The 21,934-nt window shown below is 37.8% G+C and overlaps 2 protein-coding genes across 2 annotated transcripts in view; one reads left to right on the top strand and one right to left on the bottom strand.

The window, feature by feature from the left end:
* ASPN (asporin) overlaps positions 1–10,380 on the top strand; it is a 30,041-nt gene extending 19,661 nt beyond the window's left edge. The window contains exon 7 of the mRNA XM_077823090.1: positions 10,189–10,380. Coding sequence (XP_077679216.1) covers positions 10,189–10,380 — 192 coding nt within the window. The remainder of the gene's footprint in view (positions 1–10,188) is intronic.
* CENPP (centromere protein P) overlaps positions 1–21,934 on the bottom strand; it is a 331,014-nt gene that overhangs the window by 177,894 nt on the left and 131,186 nt on the right. The gene's annotated exons all lie outside the window — the stretch shown is intronic.

Genomic DNA, 21,934 nt, shown 5'->3' with positions numbered 1-21,934 from the left:
GAAATAAATTACCAAAATAATTGTAACTGGCATGATTATATTGTATTATTTTGACAAATAAAATATGCAGAATTTTCCAAAATTTTTTTTTGGTTCCAATTTTTAATTTTTTGGCCCAGAATTCTTCCATGAGTAAACTGAAAAATGGGAAATAATGTATGTGTTTGAAGGGATAACCAAGTACAAGTAACAGAATCACTCAATACAAGCAATTCTCTGCAAAGAAAAAACAGCCAAAAGGTATTTTGTGTGGTAAAGTAATATCTAGGAAGCCAATTGACCAATGGCCCCCCAAAACAGGGCAAATAGGTAATAAGTCAATTTGTAACAGAGGTTTGTACACACACACAGGCTGGGACTGAAATATTTTCATTCCCATGTTGAAAAATATTGATCTGCAAACCTACAAATTTATAAGATTATCTATTAAAATCAAGTTGAAACTGAAGTGTAGCGGGAGAAATCAAGGTGAAATGAATGATGCAGGTTTAAGGTTTGGTATTTAGAAACACACCAAGGTTAGAACAGTAATCAGAATCCAAAATGCTTTCATATGCAATACAATATTGCATAAATTGGAAGAGAAAAGCAGCATGGTAATCAGAATAATGTAACTTTAAGGTCTAATATTTCACAATCTGCCATGTCTATTACTTTATTCTACTGCCAAGCCAGTAATCTAAGTTTACCAACAGTACAGAGTATTTGTTTGTAGCCCTGATAGCTAGCATGACATATTAAGGCTGTAAAATTATCACTAGCATTACTTTAAAAAAAAAAAAAAAAAAGTATAGTAAGTCAGATACCTCAGACTGCTGATTTTTTTATTTCCCTTGTTAAGGCTGTGTGTTAAATTTAGGCCATGTTTACCAGAAACTTGAACAAAAATAAAATCAGGAATGAGCCAAATCTGCTCATCAGGCAGAGCTGTTAGAGCAATATGTCATATGGTGTAAATGTACTGCTGTTAGCAGAGAACCCAGATATACACAGTACCGGGGAGTGCCAGACCCAGTCTAATTAGGGTGGATAAACCTGTTCAGTATAAAGGATGACTCTTCTAAGTGCTCTAAGAACGGCATTCTTATTGGATCACTTGAAATTTGGTGTGCTCATGGGGGTCTGGGGTAGGGTTAGTGATCCAAATTTGGGGCCATTTGACCAAGGGGGTCATGAGATAAAGCCCTCCCCCACAAAAAAACCCAGCATTTCTTCAGCCTGGCAAATTTCACCAACTTTTTTGAGCACACTGGTGGTCAAACCATGGGTCTGATCATTTTCCAAAGTGTCTCAATCACTGAATATTTACCCCAGCAAGTGGCTCCCACTACTCCTCTGGGGAAGCAGTATTAAAAACATTATTCAACAAAGAGCTAAACTATTGATAGGCTCAAGCCTAACTCTCGTGATTCATGAGCCTAACTCAGACTGATTATATTGTGCATGTGCAGACAGAATATGTAAGAAAATTTCTGGCCAGCCACTTTTCACAGAAGTATGGTGGCTCAGGAGAACATGTTGTGGCCGTTGTACCTGGGCTACATCCAGGCGTGCCCTTCTGGGGCAGATCTGAATCTCCTTCCTTCTATTCTGTGCATGTACTAGGATTTGGGGGGGCTAACCCTCAGGGAGTGTATGATCCCCTCTTCTTATCCCCCACAGAGCTGGAATCTGGGTGCCCTAGCTTGAAGATGGGGCCAAACTGGGTGGACCATGGGCATGGCTGGGATAATCCTGGCCAAAGCAGGGACAGAGAGTCTGGCTGAGGACCTTGTAGTGGGGGCTTAGGGCCTGGCAAAGTGCACAGCTCAGGCTATATAACCAAGTTAGCATGCAACCCTCCAGTAAGCTGCTGCCTGTGATATGTGTACATGCAGAACTCATAAGAGAATGTCAGTATCATATTTACTGTGAGAGTTATAATTATTGGCCCGCTATACCTTTAAGGTTGTGCCCTGACCCTTTAAAGATTTGGAGCTCTGCTGTAAAGAAAAAAAGAAACAAATTGGGATCAGAAATTGATTGCAGGAAGGTTGTTGGAGTGCTCCGGTGAGACTGAGCTTCTGTGGGACTTGTGAAAGCTGCGTTTGTCTGTTTTTTAGGATAGTAACTTTAACAAACCTCAGTTTTAAAATCATCCTTGGTTTGTGAATGTAACATATGCAGCAGCAGAGCAACTTTTTATGTGTTCATGTCTTCTAAAGTGCTCGTGACTTATTAGGATGGGAAGGGGAGGGTGATCTGGGTAAATTGGGTGGAGGGACCACGTTGCAGGGAATGGTGATGGAGTGGAGTGGAGAAAGAAAAACACCAGTCTTTTCTCACATGCTTAAAGTTACAATAACTACCATGTAATAAAAATATCAAGGTTTTGGCTGTGATTTTTCTCACAGACCATCTCAGCAACTACACACTGCAAATCTTTCAAACCATGACCAATATCCCCATTCTGTTATTACCAAGTATACAGAAGGGAGGAGGAATACTTAGGAATCACATAGCAACCATGCTGCCTAGTGGAGAGACCACTTGATTAAGATTATTCCTGGGTCTGCCACAGGCCTGTTAGGTGATCTGGGCAAGTCAATAACCTCTCTCGGTCTCCATTTCCCCATCTGTAAAATAAGGATAATTATGTATAGTGTGTTATTTAAGAGTTAGGTGGTATTATTAATATTATTATTTCCTAGCCACAATTCCACATCAGCTGCAAATGTATATGATGCTACAACTACCTAAATGACCACTAACTACTAAAATAAACATTTCTCTTTCTGTTGAAAAAAGTAGGAAATTCACTGACAAGAAACTTAATGCACAGTTAAGATTCCCTTGTGATATCTCATGCCCTTCCAAAAAGTTGAGTTTATTGACACCCAACCCTCTGAAAACCAGGAAATGAAGAGTTAAGGTATTTCAGACTTAAACTTCTGAAAACCAGGAAATACAGAGGTCAAGTACATGCCAACACAACTTTAACCCTGCCCTCTTTGAGCAATGATCCAATATGCCCATAACACATGTAATAACATTCTGCCTTTTCAGATACTGTACATCATTCAGAGAGTAGAGCACATGACAAAGGTAGCACAGAGAATAATGCCTTCGCTTTACTAAGGCAAAACTTGTATTTAAGTGAGTTGTACTTAAAGGCTACCTACATTTGTTTCTCACACACTTGCTAAACCTACTCCCCAGAAAAATACCCAAGCATGATATATTCTGCAACTCCCTGAACTCTTTGTACAATCCTTTTGCTCTCATCCACAGGATTCCATCTAACACTATACTTTCACTTACCCATCATTAAACCCACAGCCCACTCTCGTATCATACATCACTGCTGACAACCCCCAGGGCATGAAGACTCCTGTGTACCACTATTAACATAACCTATATAACTCTATTTTGGATTAAGGAATACTGGATCCCTCAAGATATATATCCAACTCTTTTCTTTCATTTCACAAATGGGGGGCGCTCAGAACCATGGCCCTCTCAGATCTCCTCATACACCATAATGGCAGTTCGACCAAGCTGCTCCAACTAAATCCTCCAGTATTCAAACAGCAACACCTCACAGCTGGATTGCATGCAGATAATTTCTAATGGCTATTGCCAATCCTATAGGGGCAGAGTTAAGGTTTTGTTTCTGTGCATCTCAACTCTGTATTTCCTGGTTGTAAGAAATTTAAGGTTGAAATACCTTTCCATAGACTCTTAGATTCCAGGGTCAGAAAGGACTATTGTGATCATCTAGTCTGATCTCCTGTATAACACAGACCATTGAACTTCCCCAATATAAGTCCTAAAACATATCTTTTAGAATAATAGCCAACTTTGATTTTAAAATTGTCAGTGATCCACTACGACCCTTGGTAAGTTGTTCAAATAGTTAATTAGTCTCATTGTTAAAAATTTACACCTTATTTCCAGTCTTAATTTGTTTAGCTTCGGCTTCCAGCCATTGAATCATGTTACACTTTTCTCAGCTAGATTGACAATCCCATTATTAAATATCTGTTCCCCATGTAGGTTCGTATAGACTGTAATCAAGTCATCCCTTAACCTTCTGTCATCACCTCTTGGGGTGATCTCTCGAGGGGTGTCAGCTTCTCCTGACTGACCCTCCTTAGTTTGCTCTCAGTCAAGTCAGTTCCTGGACCCTCACCTCCCATAAAGCCTGTTAGTCCTTCACCTTTTGGCTTTTCAGTCTCCTGGCAGATTTCTTGGAGGAAAGTCTGGTGCAGGGCTGTTGCTACTTTGCTGTCCAGGCCTTTCTGTCTCCTTTTCCTTCCCTGTACTCTCCCATTTATAGCAGGCCTTGTTTCCTCCATTGGTTGCAGCTGTCAGTGCCTGCCTCCATGATATGCCACTCTGGCAGCTGTATGGAGTTGTGATCAACCTGCTTGCTTGTAAACAGGACAGACTTTACTGCTCCCCCTCCCACCCCCCGATTATGCTCAGGATGGGGTTTGTAGACCCCCTTTACACCTTCTCTTCTTTTTGTTAAGCTAAGTATTAGGACTGTTGATTAATCGCAGTTAACTCATGCGATTAAATCAAAAAAATTTATCACGATTAATCACAGTTTTAATCGCACTGTTAAACAATAGAATACCACTTGAAATTTATTAAATATTTTGGATGTTTTTCTACATTTTCATATATATTGTATTCTGTGTTGTAATTGAAATCAAACTGTATATTATTTTATTACAAATATTTGCACTGTAAAAATGATAAACAAAAGAAATAGTATTTTTCAATTCACCTCATACAAGAACTGTAGTGCAATCTCTTTGTTGTGAAAGTACAATTTACAAATGTAGATTTTTTTTACGTAACTGTACTCAAAAACAAAATAATGTAAAACTTCAGAGCCTACAATTCCACAGTCCTCAGTTCTTTTTCAGCCAATCGCTAAGACAAACAAGTTTGTTTACATTTACAGGAGATAATGCTGCCCTCTTCTTATTTACAATGTCATCAGAAAGTGAGAAGAGGCATTTGCATGGCACTTTTGTAGCTGGCATTGCAAGATATTTACTTGCCAGATATGCTAAACATTTGTATGCCCCTTCATGCTTTGGCCACCTTCCAGAGGACATGCTTCCATGCTGATGAAGCTCGTTAAAAAAAAAAGTATTAATTAAATTGTGACTGAAGTCCTTGGGGGAGAATTGTATATCCCCTGCTCTGCCATCTATTTCATGTTATAGCAGTCTCCGATGATGACCCAGCATATTGTTCATTTTAAGAACACTTTCACTACAAATTTCACAAAACGCAAAGAAGGTATCAATGTGAGATTTCTAAAGATAGCTACAGCACTTGACACAAGTTTTAAGAATCTGAAGTGCCTTCCAAAATCTGAGAGGGACGAGGTGTGGAGCATGCTTTCAGAAGTCTTAAAAGAGCAACACTCCATTGTGGAAACTACAGAACCTGAACCACCAGAAAAGAAAATCAACTGTCTGCTGGGGGCATCTGACTCATGATGATGAAAATGAACATCTGTCGTTCTACTCTGCTTTGGATCATTATCAAGCAGAACCATCATCAGCATGGACGCATGTCCCCTGGAATGGTGGTTGAAGCATGAAGGGACATACGAATTTTTAGTGCATTTGGCATGTAAATATCTTGAGACACCGGCTACAACAGTGCCATGAGAACATCTGTTCTCACTTTAAGGTGACATTGTAAACAAGAAGCAGGCAGCATTATCTCCTGCAAATGTAACCAACCTTGTTTGTCTGAGTGATGGGCTGAACAATAAGTAGGACTGAGTGGACTTGCAGGCTCTAAAATTTTATATTGTTCTATTAATGAATGCAGTTTTCTTTGTACATAATTCTATATTTGTGAGTTCAACTTTCATGATAAAGAGATTGCCTTACAGTACTTGTATTTGGTGAATTGAAAAATGCTATTTGTTTTGTTTTTTTACAATGCAAATACTTGTAATCAAAAATAAATATAAAGTGAGCACTGTACACTTTGTATTCTGTGTTGTAATTGAAATCAATATATTTGAAAATGTAGAAAACATCCACAAATATTTAAATAAATGGTATTCTGTTATTGTTTAACAGTGCGATTAATCACAAAACTAATTTTTAAAATTGAGTGATTAAGCATGACTAATTTTTTTAATCGCTTGACAACCCTACTAAGTATATTGAGCTCCTTGAGTTTATCACTTTAAAACATGTTTTCTAATCCTTTAATCATGCTCCTGGGCTCTTCTCTGAACCCTCCTCAATTTATCAACATCCTTGAATTGACAAAAAGAAAAGGAGTACTTGTGGCACCTTAGAGACTAAGAAATTTATTTGAGCATAAGCTTTCGTGAGCTACAACTCATTTCATCGGATTTCTTTTTGCGAATACAGACTAATACGGCTGCTACTCTGGATCCTTGAATTGAGGACACCACAACTGGACACAGTAATCCAGCTTATATTCAGAGAGCTTATATTCAGCTGATTACCTACCATGAACCCCAAATCTTTTCCGGAGTCATTGTTTCCCAGGATAGAGTCCACCATTGTCTAAGCATGGCCTTCATTCTTTGTTCCTAGATGTCACTGTACTAAATGTTCTGGAAAGGAACAAGGTTAACTGTGTGTTAAAGTTTTTTGCAGGGTAGATTGATTTAAATCAAAGGAACTTAAATCACCAATTTTAATCATTTTTTCTTTTTCTGAGGAAAGATTTAACCTAATTGATTGACAACAATTAAAATATTAAAACACATACTGTTTGCTTGCACCTAGTTTACCAGGTGATCCAGATTATTCTGTATCATTCACTTGTCCTCTTCATTATTTACCACTCTCCCAGTTCTTGTGTAATTTGCCAACTATATCACTGACGATTTTGTTTTCTTCCAGGTCATTAATTAAAATGTTAAATAGAGTAAGGCCAAGAACCAATCCCTTTGGGACCCATCTAGAAAATACATGCATTCCCAGTTTACAAATGATTACATGATGATTCCCAGTTTACAAATACATTTTTTGAGACCCATCGGTTAGCCAGATTAACTCTTCATTTCGTGGTTTTCAAAATTTTGAGTGTCACTGTACTAAATGTTCTGGAAAGGAACAAGGTTAACTGTGTGTTAAAGTTTTTTGCAGGGTAGATTGATTTAAATCAAAGGAACTTAAATCACCAATTTTAATCATTTTTTCTTTTTCTGAGGAAAGGTTTAACCTAATTGATTGACAACAATTAAAATATGTTGATTTGCAACCAATAGATCTCATCCACTCACATCTAGTTTTTATTCTTAGATTGGAAGAGGAAAATAAGCTATCCTGCATTTTCAGTTCCGAATCGGTTTCTTAACTTTGAATGAACTAGTTGCTGAAATGAACTAGTCGAATAAACTGGAATGAAGAAAATATTCTCTTTCCATATGCAAAAGAGGCTAAACAGCACTCAAAAGCTGACTGAACACTTAAACTCTGGTTCGACACTTAAACTCTGATTCCAGGTGCTTAGTCAGTGACTTTCCCCAATTCAGTCATTTGACTTTCTGTAAAACTTTGGTAGCAAGCATGTACGTAGGCTGTCATAAAATAAAATTTAATTTTAAAGAGTTTTTAAAGAAAAATTAATTTAAATTCAAATAAAAAATCTGCTCTTTAAATTAAATCAATTTTTATCTATCCTGATTTTTGTCCATGAATACTGACATATATTTCCTGTTTTATTAAATCATCACTATAATACAATTATGAATACCATTTTAGAACATGTTGCTTAAGATTATGCTCTCTAATGTATATACAAGCTATGCATTTTTAAGTGTTAGTTAATAAAACGGCAGATGTTGCTGAAATTAATACAATATTAGCTCTAGTAAGATAAATTTATTTTTATCTACTGTGAATAAAAGCTTACTTTTTAAGGAAAATGTAACACATGCATATGCCCAAATATGTTACATTAAGAGAAGCTGCACATCTTCACTCTATATTAACCATTTTGCCATCCTATAAATGCTGGCATCTAAGTGGCACATTAGATGACACTATAGTTATATTGCTGAGTTGGATTTGTTGTTCCTTAATGCAGCAAAGCACTGTAGAAAATTTCATGAACCTCGCTCATGCACTATATGTTGCTCAAGTAATGAAGACTATCTGAAATGTTTGAGCTTTCATGGTATTAAAATGAGAAGTTCATTTAGATTAAGGTAGGGTGTGAATTTATAGTGGAATAGCTATTCCTGATTAACTCCCTGTGTGGATATTCTTATCCTGAAATAAGAGTTCCGTATTTTGAATTAACTTAGCCCTCTTTTATGCTAATTTGAAATAAGCCACTTTTATTCTGGAACAAGAGTATCCACACAGGCAATTAATAGGAAATAGTTAATCAGGAATAACTATTCCAGAATACAGAGTAGCTGTCATGTTAGTCTGTATCCGCAAAAAGAAAAGTATCCGATGAAGTGAGCTGTAGCTCATGAAAGCTTATGCTCAAATAAATTTGTTAGTCTCTAAGGCGCTACAAGTCCTCCTTTTCTTATTGCAGAATAACTCACCACATACAGATCATATAAGATCATATAAGCTCATACAGATCTATATAAATAATTTTTTTGGTTTGCTGGCAATTCTGAAAAGCCAAGAAAAAAATAGTTTCAAGTTGAACCAAAACCAAAACTTTTCACAATTTCTGGTGAATTGAAAAGTCAAAAAAATAATTTTAGGTCAAACAAAACTTTTATACTGACATTTCAAAATGAAATATTTTCATTTTGAACATTTTTATGGTTTTTATTAAAAAAAAAAACAAAGGAAATTTGAAACAGAAAGATATTTCAAACTGAAAAAAACCAAACATTTTGTTTCAGAAATGTCAAAACAAATGCTCTCACCTCCATGAATATGGAGTTTCCCAATACAAGTAAAATTTCCAAAGTACTTCCACTGCCTAGGAGGTTTAGATGGAGAGGTACATGTGGATCAACTATTCAGCTGACGTACACCTTGGCACAGAGCGCAGAGCTTGGGGAGATGCCTTTAGGGAATGCTAGTATCACAGAGTTCGCTTAAGGCCTTTCAGTTCAAGTAGTGTGTTTTAAATAACTTCAGTCCTGCGGGGGCAAGGCTACCTTCAACTTACTCCTGTGAAATTCTTCAGGACCAGGCTAGCTACTCAAGCTAGTATTGTGAGAAACAAATTTAGGCCTAAGGCCAGGTCTACACTAGAAACTATGGGAGAGGTGGTATTTTTTGTGACATTACTATACTGGCAAAAGCCCGATTGTAGATCCAGTTATACCAGCATAGAAGTGGTTTTACTGGAATTTCTTATTTCTTTTGCTGAGCCGGCATAAGCTATTCCATCAAACACACTTATTTGCCAGTATAAGCTGTGTTTATATTAAGAGGGTTTGCTGATATAGCTATACTTTTGCTAGTGTAGACCTGGCCTAAGTCTCTACACTGTTTACAGTTAATACAATACACACACGAGTGAATGCACATGTTAAAGGAAAGTGTATATTGGTATGTTACGCATATAGTCAAAGCACTGTGATAACAGGATAATAAATTAAATCTGACAATTTTGCAAAACAATGGAAAAATCCCCTTCTGGTGACCTATTACCATCTGACTTTCAACTCTTGATATTATAGGGCAGGGGTGGCCAACCTGTGGCTCCGGAGCCACACGCAGCTCTTCAGAAGTTAATATGCGGCTCCTTGTATAGGCACAGACTCCGGAGCTGGAGCTAAAGGCGCCAACTTTCCAGTGTGTCGGGGGGTGCTTGCTGCTCAACCCCTGGCTCTGCCACAGGCCCTGCTCCCACTCCACCCCTTCCCGCGCCCTCCCTTGAGCCTGCCATGTCCTCACTCCTCCTGCTCCCTCCCCCGCAGAGCCTCCTGCAAGGCATGAAACAGCTGATTGGGAGGTGCGGGGAGGGAGCGGGAAGTGCTGATGGGGGGCTGCTGACGTATTAGTGTGGCTCTTTGGCAATGTACAATGGTAAATTCTGGCTCCTTGTCAGACTCAGGTTGGCCATCCCTGTTATAGGGGTGTACATCCAACTGCTCTACAGAAAATCCAAATCATAATTTTTTTGTCAGTGACTGCATCAGCATGTTTTTCCCCCACTTTACCTACTAGATGTTATCACATATTTTTCTTTTTCTTATTCCTACAGGTTGTCTTCCTTCACTCTAATAATATTGCAAAAGTGGGAGTAAATGATTTCTGTCCAACAGGAGGAAGCACGAAGAAGACATTATACAGTGGCATTAGCTTATTCAACAACCCTGTGAAATACTGGGAAGTTCAACCTGCAACGTTCCGTTGTATTTTAGGCAGAAATAGCGTGCAGCTTGGGAATTACTGACAGTGACACAGACGTTTGCACATTCCAAAACTATCTTTAAATAGACATGTTATATTGCTGGTTTTACAATACTTGAAACCTGCTGTAAAGGGGCAATTTTACACCCTTTAACCAGTTTACAAAATATCTACACTAATTTAGAGATTGTAAATTAGAAACACAATATACCATAGCAGTCCTTTGTTTTATTTTATAATGTTAAACTTATGTTTTTGAGTAAATTATGCAATAACCTTGATTTTCAAGGAAAGGAGGACTCTTGGAAACAGAACTGGAAACTGTACTTTGATGTTTCCTATTACAGATTTTAAATTGTTTACTTAAATCTACTCAGTTGTTTTTTTGCCCAATACAGAAGCAATGAAAAGCATTAAGTAAAAAAAAAAAAATTTCTATAATGACTTTTTCAGTACTGAAAATATTTTATTTTAAAAAGTGTACATAGAATGCATAAAAAATTGCAAACAAAATATATCAGATATAGTGTGTCAGATTTTTCACTGGTAAAATTAATTGGCTAAGAGCAATTAAAAAGGTATGGTATTTCAAATCTGATGTTGGTTTAGTTCTTCTAATGTCACTAAACCAGATTATATTTAGTTTTTTTAGTGAAATCAATCTGGGTTTGATACCTGAGAATTAAGACCTTAAAACTCCTAACTTTTTAGTATTTATTCCTGCAACTCTTAACCATAAAATGTCTATCAGTGTTTTGCTACCAACATAACTGTATGCTCTCTGAATACTAAAAGGCAGCATTCAAAATTTACCATATGCTTCAAGCTTATTAGGAGCTGTTATTAAAATCTCTGTAGGGAAGCACAAAAATAGTAACATTTTATATATATAAACTGTAATCATGTTCTTTATTTTAAATATGATTCTTTTACATTTTATGACATTAATAATAATTAATGATCTAAAAATACTCCAACATTGCTGAATATACGCAGTGTATAATGTAAATGTAATTGACATAACCGCTTATGTTGGATAACATGCAGAATATGCAATACCAACAGTACTGTATAAAATGGATATTTTATATATCTATTTAGTGTATATTTGTTACTCATATTCATCATAAATTAAATGAACTTAAAGATTACCCTGAAATGCAAGTCTTTTAATAAAAATGTTGGATTGAACCCAAGTTATTTTATTCCTGTCTTAGTGGAATATTGATAACATATACAACAACACTTACCACTTAGTTTATTATTTTTTAAGTACTATTTTTGCAACATACTCCCAGTACACAATTATAAACATTGATAGGTATAATTTCTGAAGGTATCTCAAAGTAAACTCTTATAGCACTTTTTAGGCTTTCCTTGTATTAGTCTTTGTTCCAGTTCTGCACACACTGAAGATAATTTAATACTACATTTTCTTTTACTAAATCACCAAGTTATGTTTTCCCTTTATTTGAAGTTCTAGTGGAAAGTGATGAAGAGAGGTACTGTATGCAAACAATACTGCAAGGAAATGCAACTGCCCTCTTCCTCTTACTTTTTTCTCTGAGATGATATTCTAAAAGATTATTCACTTTGTTCTCTAAAAGTCTTTAGATAAAGTCTTCTAAACATTCTCCACTCAGCACAATTTCTTAGATCAGAAAAGTTTGTGGAATATGAGTCAAAACAAGAAACTCTGGCTAGTTTTCAGCGAAAAGTAATGGGTAGGAATTTCTGGCAGTAGGTCCTGTTGGGCTTGGGATAGTAGAAGTGGCAGCTGCTGTTGAGAGTGGTGAAATTGGTGGGTGCTGTTAGGTGTAGTGCTGACAAAGGATTTGTAGGTGCTGTTTCAGCACTTAGCCTTTCCACACCACTCCCAGCTGTTGTGCACTCTGCTCCAAGTAAAAATGCTGTTTTCCATGAGTGACAAACCAGTCAAGTGCTATGAGGAGTACGGGAATAGCCAACTCATCGCCTTTAAGAGATGCTTTGAAGGAGCCAGTGTTGGTAGGGATAAGGGCAGAAATAAGGAACTGGAGTGGGGGGCAGAGTGGCAGAAGCAGGAGGAGAAATCAGGCCTTCTCCTTCCTTCCCCTTAGCTCTCTCCTATTAGGGGCCACCAGAGGTTTAGTGATTTCATCAACCCTTCCTACATGAACACAACCAAGGCTACTCATATAAAGGACTTACAGGAATGATAACTATTTAAGATACAAGTGTGAAAGATAACAAGTAGCTAAGAGTTTAGGTGGGACTGATCTCTTATGTATATTATTCTCTTTCCAACTACCACAAGGTGATGGTGCTTAAGACTGTCATCACCATACAGCTAAGGGTAGCGTAGAATTCCTCCTTACCTGTAAGGGGTTAAGAAGCTCAAATTACCTGGCTGGCACCTGACCAAAAGGACCAATGGGGAAAGAAGATACTTTCAAATCCAGGAGGTGGGGAGCTTTGTTCTGTGTTCTTTGCTTTTGTGTGTTCTCTGGGGAAGCAGAGAAGCATCAGGTCAGAAAACTTCTCATAAAATCATCCTAAAATGAGTCTCAATATTGCAAAAAGAGTAAGTAAATAAGGCAAGGCACATTAGATTATCGTTTGTTTTTAGCTTGTGAATTTTCCCTGTGCTAAGAGGGAGGTTTATCCCTCTTTTTTTGTAACTTTGAAGTTTTGCCTAGAGGGAAATCCTCTAGGTTTTAAATCTGATTACGCTGTAAAGTTACCTTCCATCCTGATTTTACAGAGGTGCTTCTTTTACTTTTTTTTCTTTATAATAAAGTTCTGTTTTTTAAGAATCTGGTTTACCTATTTTGTTGGTAGATTATTCTCAAGCCTCCCCAGAAAAGGGGGTGAAGGGGCTTCGGGGGATATTTTAGGGAAACAGGAACTCCAAGTGGTCCTTTTCCTGAATCTTTGTCTAACTCACTTGGTGGTGGCAGCAGTACCCATCCAAGGACAAGGAAGGATTTGTGCCTTGGGGAAGTTTTTAACCTAAGCTGGTAGAAATAAGCTTAGGGGGGTCTTTCACGTGGGTCCCCACATCTGTACCCTAGAGTTCAGAGTGGGGAGGGAACTCTGACAAAGACATTTGACCATTATGATCAGTTTAGTCTGACCTGCAAAACCCAGGCAGCAGAATTTCACCAAATGCATCAGGCACATAACAAAAGACTTAAATTTAAAAAATAGCATGTGATTAGGTAATTAAACATTTGTATCATAATGCATACACATAAAGGGACTGTATTAAGGTTGCACAGACAACTTTAATTCTAGCATTTCCTAACATTGAAAGTTTGACTTTGCAACTTTAATAATGTTCTTTCAACATAGCTTTTGTGTGCAATTTCCTAGGCTGTTAAAAAAGCAAACTAAAAAAACCAAATTCCATCATGTGGCATCATATTGACACCCACACGGTTCATCCTCGTGGACTGCTGCCACTTGAGCTCCCTAAGTAACTGATAGTACTATGACAGGTTTCAGAGTAACAGCCGTGTTAGTCTGTATTCGCAAAAAGAAAAGGAGTACTTGTGGCACCTTAGAGACTAACCAATTTATTTGAGCATGAGCTTTCGTGAGCTACAGCTCATGCAACATCTGATGAAGTGAGCTGTAGCTCACGAAAGCTCATGCTCAAATAAATTGGTTAGTCTCTAAGGTGCCACAAGTACTCCTTTTCTTTTTGATAGTACTATGTTGTCATCTTCTATGTGGATCAGCACTAAAGTGCGATGAGACACTTTCCGTGTGGGTTACACATATAATATCTCTCAGCAGAGGAAGTGTGAAATTCAGGAATCTTGGGTTCCATTCTAGGTTATGGAGGGAGGGTGTGGTTAGTAGGCACAGACTTTTCTGCCTATTTCCCTGCTCCCCCGCAGCTTGACCTCTTCTGACCAATCCCCTCCAACTTGCCTCTGTCAGGGTTCTCTCTCTTCCTTACCCCTGGATCCTCATCCCAGTCTGCTTGCCCAGAAAATCCCAGTTCTCACCTCCACTGTTTTTTCTTCTTCTTCACCCTGCTCCTTTCCAACTCCATTCCCCCTTGCTCCACTGGTTCCAAGTTCCTGTCACTTTGCCGAGGCAGCCCTCATTTCCAACCCCCAGCTCCTCATCAAATCTCAGTCTCCCTGCACCCCCAGTTCATAGGATCTCACTATCCTCCTCAGATCACAGCCCGTCTCCCCCACAAGCCAACTCCCATTTTCCATCCCCCACACCAGCTTCCAGTCCCAGGCTATTTGTTCTAATCTACTTCCCCTGTCCCTTGTCCCCTCTGGATAAGAATCAGGCAGCTATGTCCTCCATGCTGCCTGGGCCCAGCAGAAGAGGTATTTATATCACAGAAGAAAGTGTTTCCCTGCTTTCAGTTCCAGTTCCCAGACCCAGCCCTTGAACGTCCCACAGCAATCCAGAACTGCAAATACAGGGCAAGCTCTGCTCAGCCCTGGGCTGGAGCACGTCCAGTGAAGACAGAATCTTCAGAGATTTTAGTTGTTAAACTCTACAAAAGTCTTTGCTGAGCATGCACTAACTCTGATTTTTAAGGCTCACAACTTGGGAAAATCAGAGTAGATTTTCACAGGGATGGCAGAGAGCACATGCCTGACTAAAAGGGTGCCCATCCATCAAATTTCAAGTCCCTGCTCAAAATATGGGAGTACTATAGCTTTTGAAATAAAAGGTCACTCTAACACTGGCAAAACAATGATTTTTTCCCTATTGTCATTATCTGAAACAGCAGAATGTTTTAGCTGAAAATAAATAAATAAATAAATGTATGAATGAATAAATAAATAAATCAGCTTGAGGCAGACACCCAGCACGGGATATTTCAGCCCAAGCAGTTAAAATTTTGCAATGTTAGAAGCAACTGAAACCAGGGTCCTATAATGAGATGTGTTAGGCAGCCTTAATAATAGGTGGTGCTACCAGCCCCATATATTATAATGAATGGTACACTGAAGTGGCTTCTTTTCTCCCTGTTTCACAACACAAGAACAAGGGGACATTCAAAGAAATTCAAAGGTGGCAAATTCAAAACCCATAAAAGGAAATACTTTTTTCTCATAAGGCATAATTAATATGTGGAACTCATTACTAGAAGATGCTGGGAGGCCCAAAGTTTATCAAGGAAGTTTAATTAGAAAATTGACATTTACATGGATTACAGGAATATCCGATGAAGTGACCTGTAGCTCACGAAAGCTTATGCTCAAATAAATGTCTTAGTCTCTAAGGTGCCACAAGTACTCCTTTTCTTTTTGTTAAAAAATTGTGGAAGCAATATTAAACCTCAAACTTCAGGAAGTAAACCAATCTTCTATTTTATACTTAAGTAATTATTGGGATTAGGAGGAGACATAATGTAGAGGGCAGATTATCCCACATCTGTTTTATGCAAGTTTGTCTGCAACTTTTTCTTAAGTACCTTGACTAGATGGAACACAGGTCTGAATGAACTAGTATCAGACTTTCTGTTTCCTATTGTTAGTAGAAAGTTTCACGTATTTCTGAGTTAACATAACTCAGTTAAGTAACCTGATTTTTGTAATTAGGCATAAGTCTCTATAACGCAAAGCCTATTGAAGACCATGAAGTCTTACTCTTTGTTGTTATTATTGTTACTCTTCTAATAAAATTACTGCTATAAAATATTCAACCATTTTGACATTTTAAAATATTTGACTGATATGTGACCAGTCAATTGATCAATTATTTTCAGACAGGTCAAATGCCCAGCCCTACTTCAATGAGATGTCAAACCCCTCTCCTGGGCATGGTAAGTGATTGAAATACACCGTAATAACCTTGGATAAGTTTAAGCGCATGTTCAGCACATGATACCAAATCGCGGTCACAATACACCATGAAGGGTACAATAAAAAAAACGGAGTTCACAATTAAACCCAGACTTAACCCACTCTGTTACAAACCTACATATGATAATCTGTTTACCTCTGCACATATAAGAAGAATCTCAAACCCAAAACTCAGTAGTGCCAAACTCCTGCAAACCTCCAGTATTAATTCCTGGAGGGCCAAGGAGATAAATTATGTATACAGAAACATGGGGAGGAAACTGCGCTCTCAGCCTATGTTCGGTTCACAGATGTAAGCACATGTGAAAAAGCCAAAGCATGCATGATGCAAATCCTTCTTATCTTTATTGATGGTCTTCTGTTGGACCCTGCCAGCAGGACATCTGTTTAAACACAGGAATCTCTCCCCCACCCACACTTTTATTTAAATATATTTCTGACAATCAGTTCTCCTCAGTCCCGTATTCACCAAACTCCATAAAATTTATCTTGTAGTACACATTTTCTACAAACAACTGTGTTCCTAAAAAGCCTTATAAAAGGACTATAGATCTTTTTCTTTGAATTTAACAATTCCTTACAGCACAACAGTTATCAAAATTCCACCAGAGGATGGCAGCCTTATCCCAGTATATCAAGCAAAGCAGTAGTTCTGTAGAGAGTAAGAAAAATAAGTTAATGCAGTAAAAAAAAACAAAAAACCAATCAACAGTACTGTAGCAGTCAAAACAGTATACATCACTTAAAGGCTTTAAGTTCATTTGACAGTTTAGCCTAATCATTAGAGTACCGGACCAGGATTTAGGAGACCTAGGTTCTATTCCCAGTTCTGCCATTAGCCTGCTGGGTGACCTTGAGAAGTCATTTGGCCTCTGTGTCTCAGTTTCCCGATCAGTAAAATGGGGATACAGATACTGATCAGCCTCCTTTGTAAAGAGCTTTGTGTTCTATTGATGTAAAATGCTATAGAAGAGCTAGGTATTATTATTATTAATCATCAAGTAACTACACATTTTTAATAAAACAATACACATTTTTAAAAAGCTATTTCAAAATACTGTAAAGTCTCTATTATAACCTACACAACCAGAGAAGGACCGTACACTCAATTTGTATAAATCACATGCGTTAAATAGAGTGACAAGGATTTATTTCAAATCTATCTTGAAAGGGAGGACAAACACAAAGTGAATCTATATGTTTTAAACCCCAAACTCCTATGACTAAAACTAATTTATGATTAAAAAAATAAAATCAAGACATTTCAAAATTAAGACCAACTTCAGCCATACCACCCCCTCTATTCCTCATAAGTACCTGACTTCAGTATTAAAGGAACAATCCATTATGGAAAAATAACAGGTTTTTAAATTATATTATTTTACATACAGTGCCTGAGCACTTTTTTTTGGCAACAGGTGCTCTATATCTAAAGAACTAAGTTAAAAAAAGCACGATTTAGCTGAATACTACATGATTTTTGAAACACGATGCTCTATGCCACATAGGGATAATGAAGCCAATTAGCCACTGATTACAACAAAAGTAAAAGTAATATTCTTGGTTCTACATGTTATCTCACAGACGGGTTTGTACAGGAAAAGCTGCAATTCTGTCCCCTTGTGAGGACAGCACACTTTCTCAGGTGTTAAGTCTCATGTCTTTTACCTATCCTGGGGCAGAATTTCACAGTTCTCCCACTCTTAGAAAAGGAGATGGGCTAGAGCAACCTGTGGTGTATCCACCATTATTAACTTCGCAGGTTCAACTGATTTGAACACCTGGTTTCTTCCCTCTGGGACTCTGTGACCAGTGGTATATAGTGACAAAACATCCATCTTAAAACAAAAGATTTGTTTATTTTGAAGTAAGAACAGAGGTCTTACCAAAAAATGGATTTTAAAATAACTGCCTATATGAAAAAATATGTCCATCTTAACTAAAGATTTACCATCTCCTGATGGTAAACTGGGCAAGCTTAACTTCTTCACAGACCCCCAGAGAGGTCGTGTATCAGTCTGTTCCCCCCAAACATTTGCCACCCCTCTTTGAGAGGGTCCCTTTTTATCTTGCCAGAGATCTTTTGACCTTCTGTATTAGGGTCCAAGCCATTCCTGGTCAAACTAGTTCTGTAGGCTGGCTGGAGACCAGAGATAGAATACTCAAAGCTTATCTGTTTTGGCATGGTCCCCTAACCACTCTTAAGTGTTTGCTGATAGGTGGTTCTCTGGGGCCATTCTTCTCCTTCCTGCCTATATTTCAGACAGACTCCTATTGAGATTAATCAATATATTCACTCAGTAATCATCATCCCAATTGTCAGACCAACCTAAAGTATTCACAAATGTACATGGCAGAGCCCTATCCACCAGAGATGGTTTTGTTGATAATTTGAAAATACTTTTGCACATTGTAAGCCACTGCCTCCTAAAGCATGAGAGAAAGGGGATGAAAACTAGCTGGGGGGAAGTGGGGCAAGGACAACTCTCTCATTTGTTCTTCAGTCTCAGCTTTCAATTTTAAAAAACTGTCTAGTTATTCTAGTTGTGAAGAAAACCTTCAAAGTATGAAGTGTAACCAACACAGAGATGTCTGCCTGAGTTTACAGAGAGCCTGAAACAACAGTATTAATTTATTTAAATGGGACCTAACTCAAGTGCCAAAGATGATAGTTCAGATATCAACAGAACTATTTAACTGCTAATCAAAACATGTAAGGACTTGACTACACTGGCAGTGGTGTGTAGAGTATGTGTAGCTACATGCTGCAGTGACAAGCAGGCTGTGTCCACATTGTGGTAGCTGGAACATTTCCCATAAGCTCCCCACGCCAGACACTTTCCCTGAAGCGGGAAAAGGCTCTCGCAGCTCCCTATGGAGGAGAAAGACTACAGCAATGGAGAGCTCCCAGAGCTTTTTCCTCACTGTCTCCCCCTTGGAAGAGCCTTTCCCTGCAGCAGAGAAAGGCTCCAGCAGCAGGACACTATACTACTACAAATAGCAGCATAAACATGGGAGGCACGGCTTGAGAGTGTCAAGAGCCATGTAGGGTACACACCCTAAGATTTCAGTGTGTCTTTACTTGCCTACACAGTGCCTCATTGTCTACACTCCTATTTATACCCATGCTAGAGGGTATACATGGTTAGTCTCTAAGGTGCCACGAGTACTCCTTTTCTTTTTGCGAATATAGACTAACACGGCTGCTACTGTGAAACCATGCTAGAGGGGCATGCAGTAGATAGTATATGTACTCTACATGCAACCATTGCCTCAAAAAGTTCAAAATATTGCCTCAAAAAGTGGAGGAAGTACATATTATTAAGATATACACCAACATTTCCCAAAGCATGGCAGATGCCAAGGACTACCCAGGGGACTGGAAGACCTAAAATTAAGATGTTCAGACTTCTAACAGTTCCTAAAGATGGGTGAGATTGGTTTCATAAAGGTTGTTCAGCTTTTGGATTTTGGAAAACACTGCTGTAAACTACTACTGTTTTGTCTATATTCATTCTCCCTTAAACTAATCAGTTAAAAAGTATTTTCCACAAACATGTTTCGTTAAAAAAAAGTTCAGATCTGCCACATAGCTCCTAAGAAGAAACTTCTCCCATCCACACATACAGAAAGTGATAAATTACTTTTCAGATATGTGCCATTGAATTAAACAAACCAGCTTTATTTGATATTCAGTAGTTAAATACTACTAACAAATGTTATTCAGTGTGAACAATACCAGCAATTATCTAGCAATAGTCTTGCATCTAGTCTGACCTAGGTCAGATTTGATGATTCGAGTGGATTTTTTGACCCTACTACAATCTAGGAGTCTGTGAATATTTCATATTTAATTAAAATCTCAGGTAACAGTGATATCTTCTGATGTCTACTAAATTATTAAATAGATCTTCCGCTTCAGTCTTAAAAGGCATACCTAATATTGTACTAAATAATTTTGCAACTGTTCTAAATTTAAACTATAAAAACTATGCAAGAGAGCTGGACTCCCTCCCTTCTACATTTCACCTGATTGGAGGCAATATCCAAGTAGCTTACTTAATTTTCTTAACAGAAGCTGTGGGTACTATTGGCTGATTGGCATTAGTAAAAGCTATTTTAAATGTCTATGGGAAGGTGGGCCATAAAACTAAAACTGAACAGTGGGCGTCTCGACATCCTGTATTCACTTACAAGTTTTGAGCCATGACCATTTGTCCTTATTTTTCCTAATCTTCTTTCTTCCTTTCCAAAGTTTCTGAACATGTTTGAACTTGTCCATGATTTACATAAATGTTATCCTTATAGTTTGTCCTTTCAAAAAGAAGTAGGAAGAAACCCCCTTTTGTAACAGAAGCATGAATTCTGATCAAAAGTTTTAACTGAAGAGTTGTAGGAATTTCACATTGAAATAGTTACAGTGTCTTTATTTTAGATTTTTTTCAGCCTTGCTCACTGTTTTACAGACTGAAGAATGACATTTTATTTTAAATTAAAATACAGTGTAGCATTTAGAGAGAGATACAAATATAAAGCACATCACAATTGGGAAAAGAAAACAGACATAGGTGTGTGCCAATTTTTACATACAGTTATGTAGTGCTTTCCTTGTTATAACTTTAAAAAATGTATGACAATAAAAGTAATGATTACTTGAAATGAATGAAGGCATAATCAGCACACACCATTTTTTGACATTTGTTTTCTTCGGAAAGACTTAAAAACTCTTGTTTTTTTTCCTTTCTGGGGAGACTTGAGGTTTGGGAATGAAGCTGCTAACAGGAAACATATGGAAAAGCTCTGCAGTAAATGGAAAGTTGGCTTGAACTCCATGTGCCACGTATCACATCCCAGTGTCTCAAATAATCTGGTAAAAAGTTAATAACATTCACCTTACATGCTCAATGAATCACTTTGCTGATTATAGCATGTGAAATTTAAGTATAAAAACAAGCAGAAAAGCTGATAAATTCTTTACAAAAAATTCCCAAAGTAGCAAACGTTTTTTAAAAAGAAATATTATCCAGTGCTTCAACTCTCTTTAACAAGCTGGCTGACACAAGTCTTGAAAAACATCCCATAAAAGATTAGCTCAACAACATATGCTGCCAACAGACAAACTTGTTGTAGTTTGTTTATAAAATATGAACAGTTCTGTGCAAAAAGTAATATTAAAATTATTAACTATTATGCTGCCAGGAGAGACGGGAAGATGTAATGCTTTTATCCTGTAGAAAAGAAATATTCACCAGACTAACTAAAGCTACTACTCTTCTCACTCTCCTTTTGATAGCATATTATTTACAGTGTGTTCACCTACCATTATAAAAATCCAAGGAAGTAATAACCTTACAGCTGTTCAGCAAAACTTTTTAAAGCACATGCTTAAATCTTATTCAAATCAATGAGATTTAAACACATGCTTAGAGTTAAGCATGTGCTTAAGTGCTCTGCTGAACAGGGTTGGACTTGAGCATGTGCTTATTTGCTTTGTTGAACTGGGGCCTAATTTAATTAAGTTTTATAATACATCATCAGTCCTGTTGTCCTAAACTGGCAAACAGGTGGTCCAGGGTTATGACGGCACCACACCTTAAGTTGGGGGTGGGGTGTGGCGTCATTGTCTGGCTTCCTGAGGGAAGGGGTAAACCGCTTTAAAAGGAGCTGGAGACACACAGACTCTTCTCCAGAAGCAGAGCAGATTAGTGTGGTGATGCTGACTCATCCCCCAGGGTCCAGAGGAGAAAGGAGTGGATAAGGGGGTTTCTCCCA

The sequence above is a fragment of the Eretmochelys imbricata genome, chromosome 7, assembly GCF_965152235.1.
Source record: "Eretmochelys imbricata isolate rEreImb1 chromosome 7, rEreImb1.hap1, whole genome shotgun sequence".
Taxonomy (NCBI): domain Eukaryota; kingdom Metazoa; phylum Chordata; order Testudines; family Cheloniidae; genus Eretmochelys; species Eretmochelys imbricata.
This window is presented reverse-complemented; position numbering and strand designations above follow the sequence as displayed.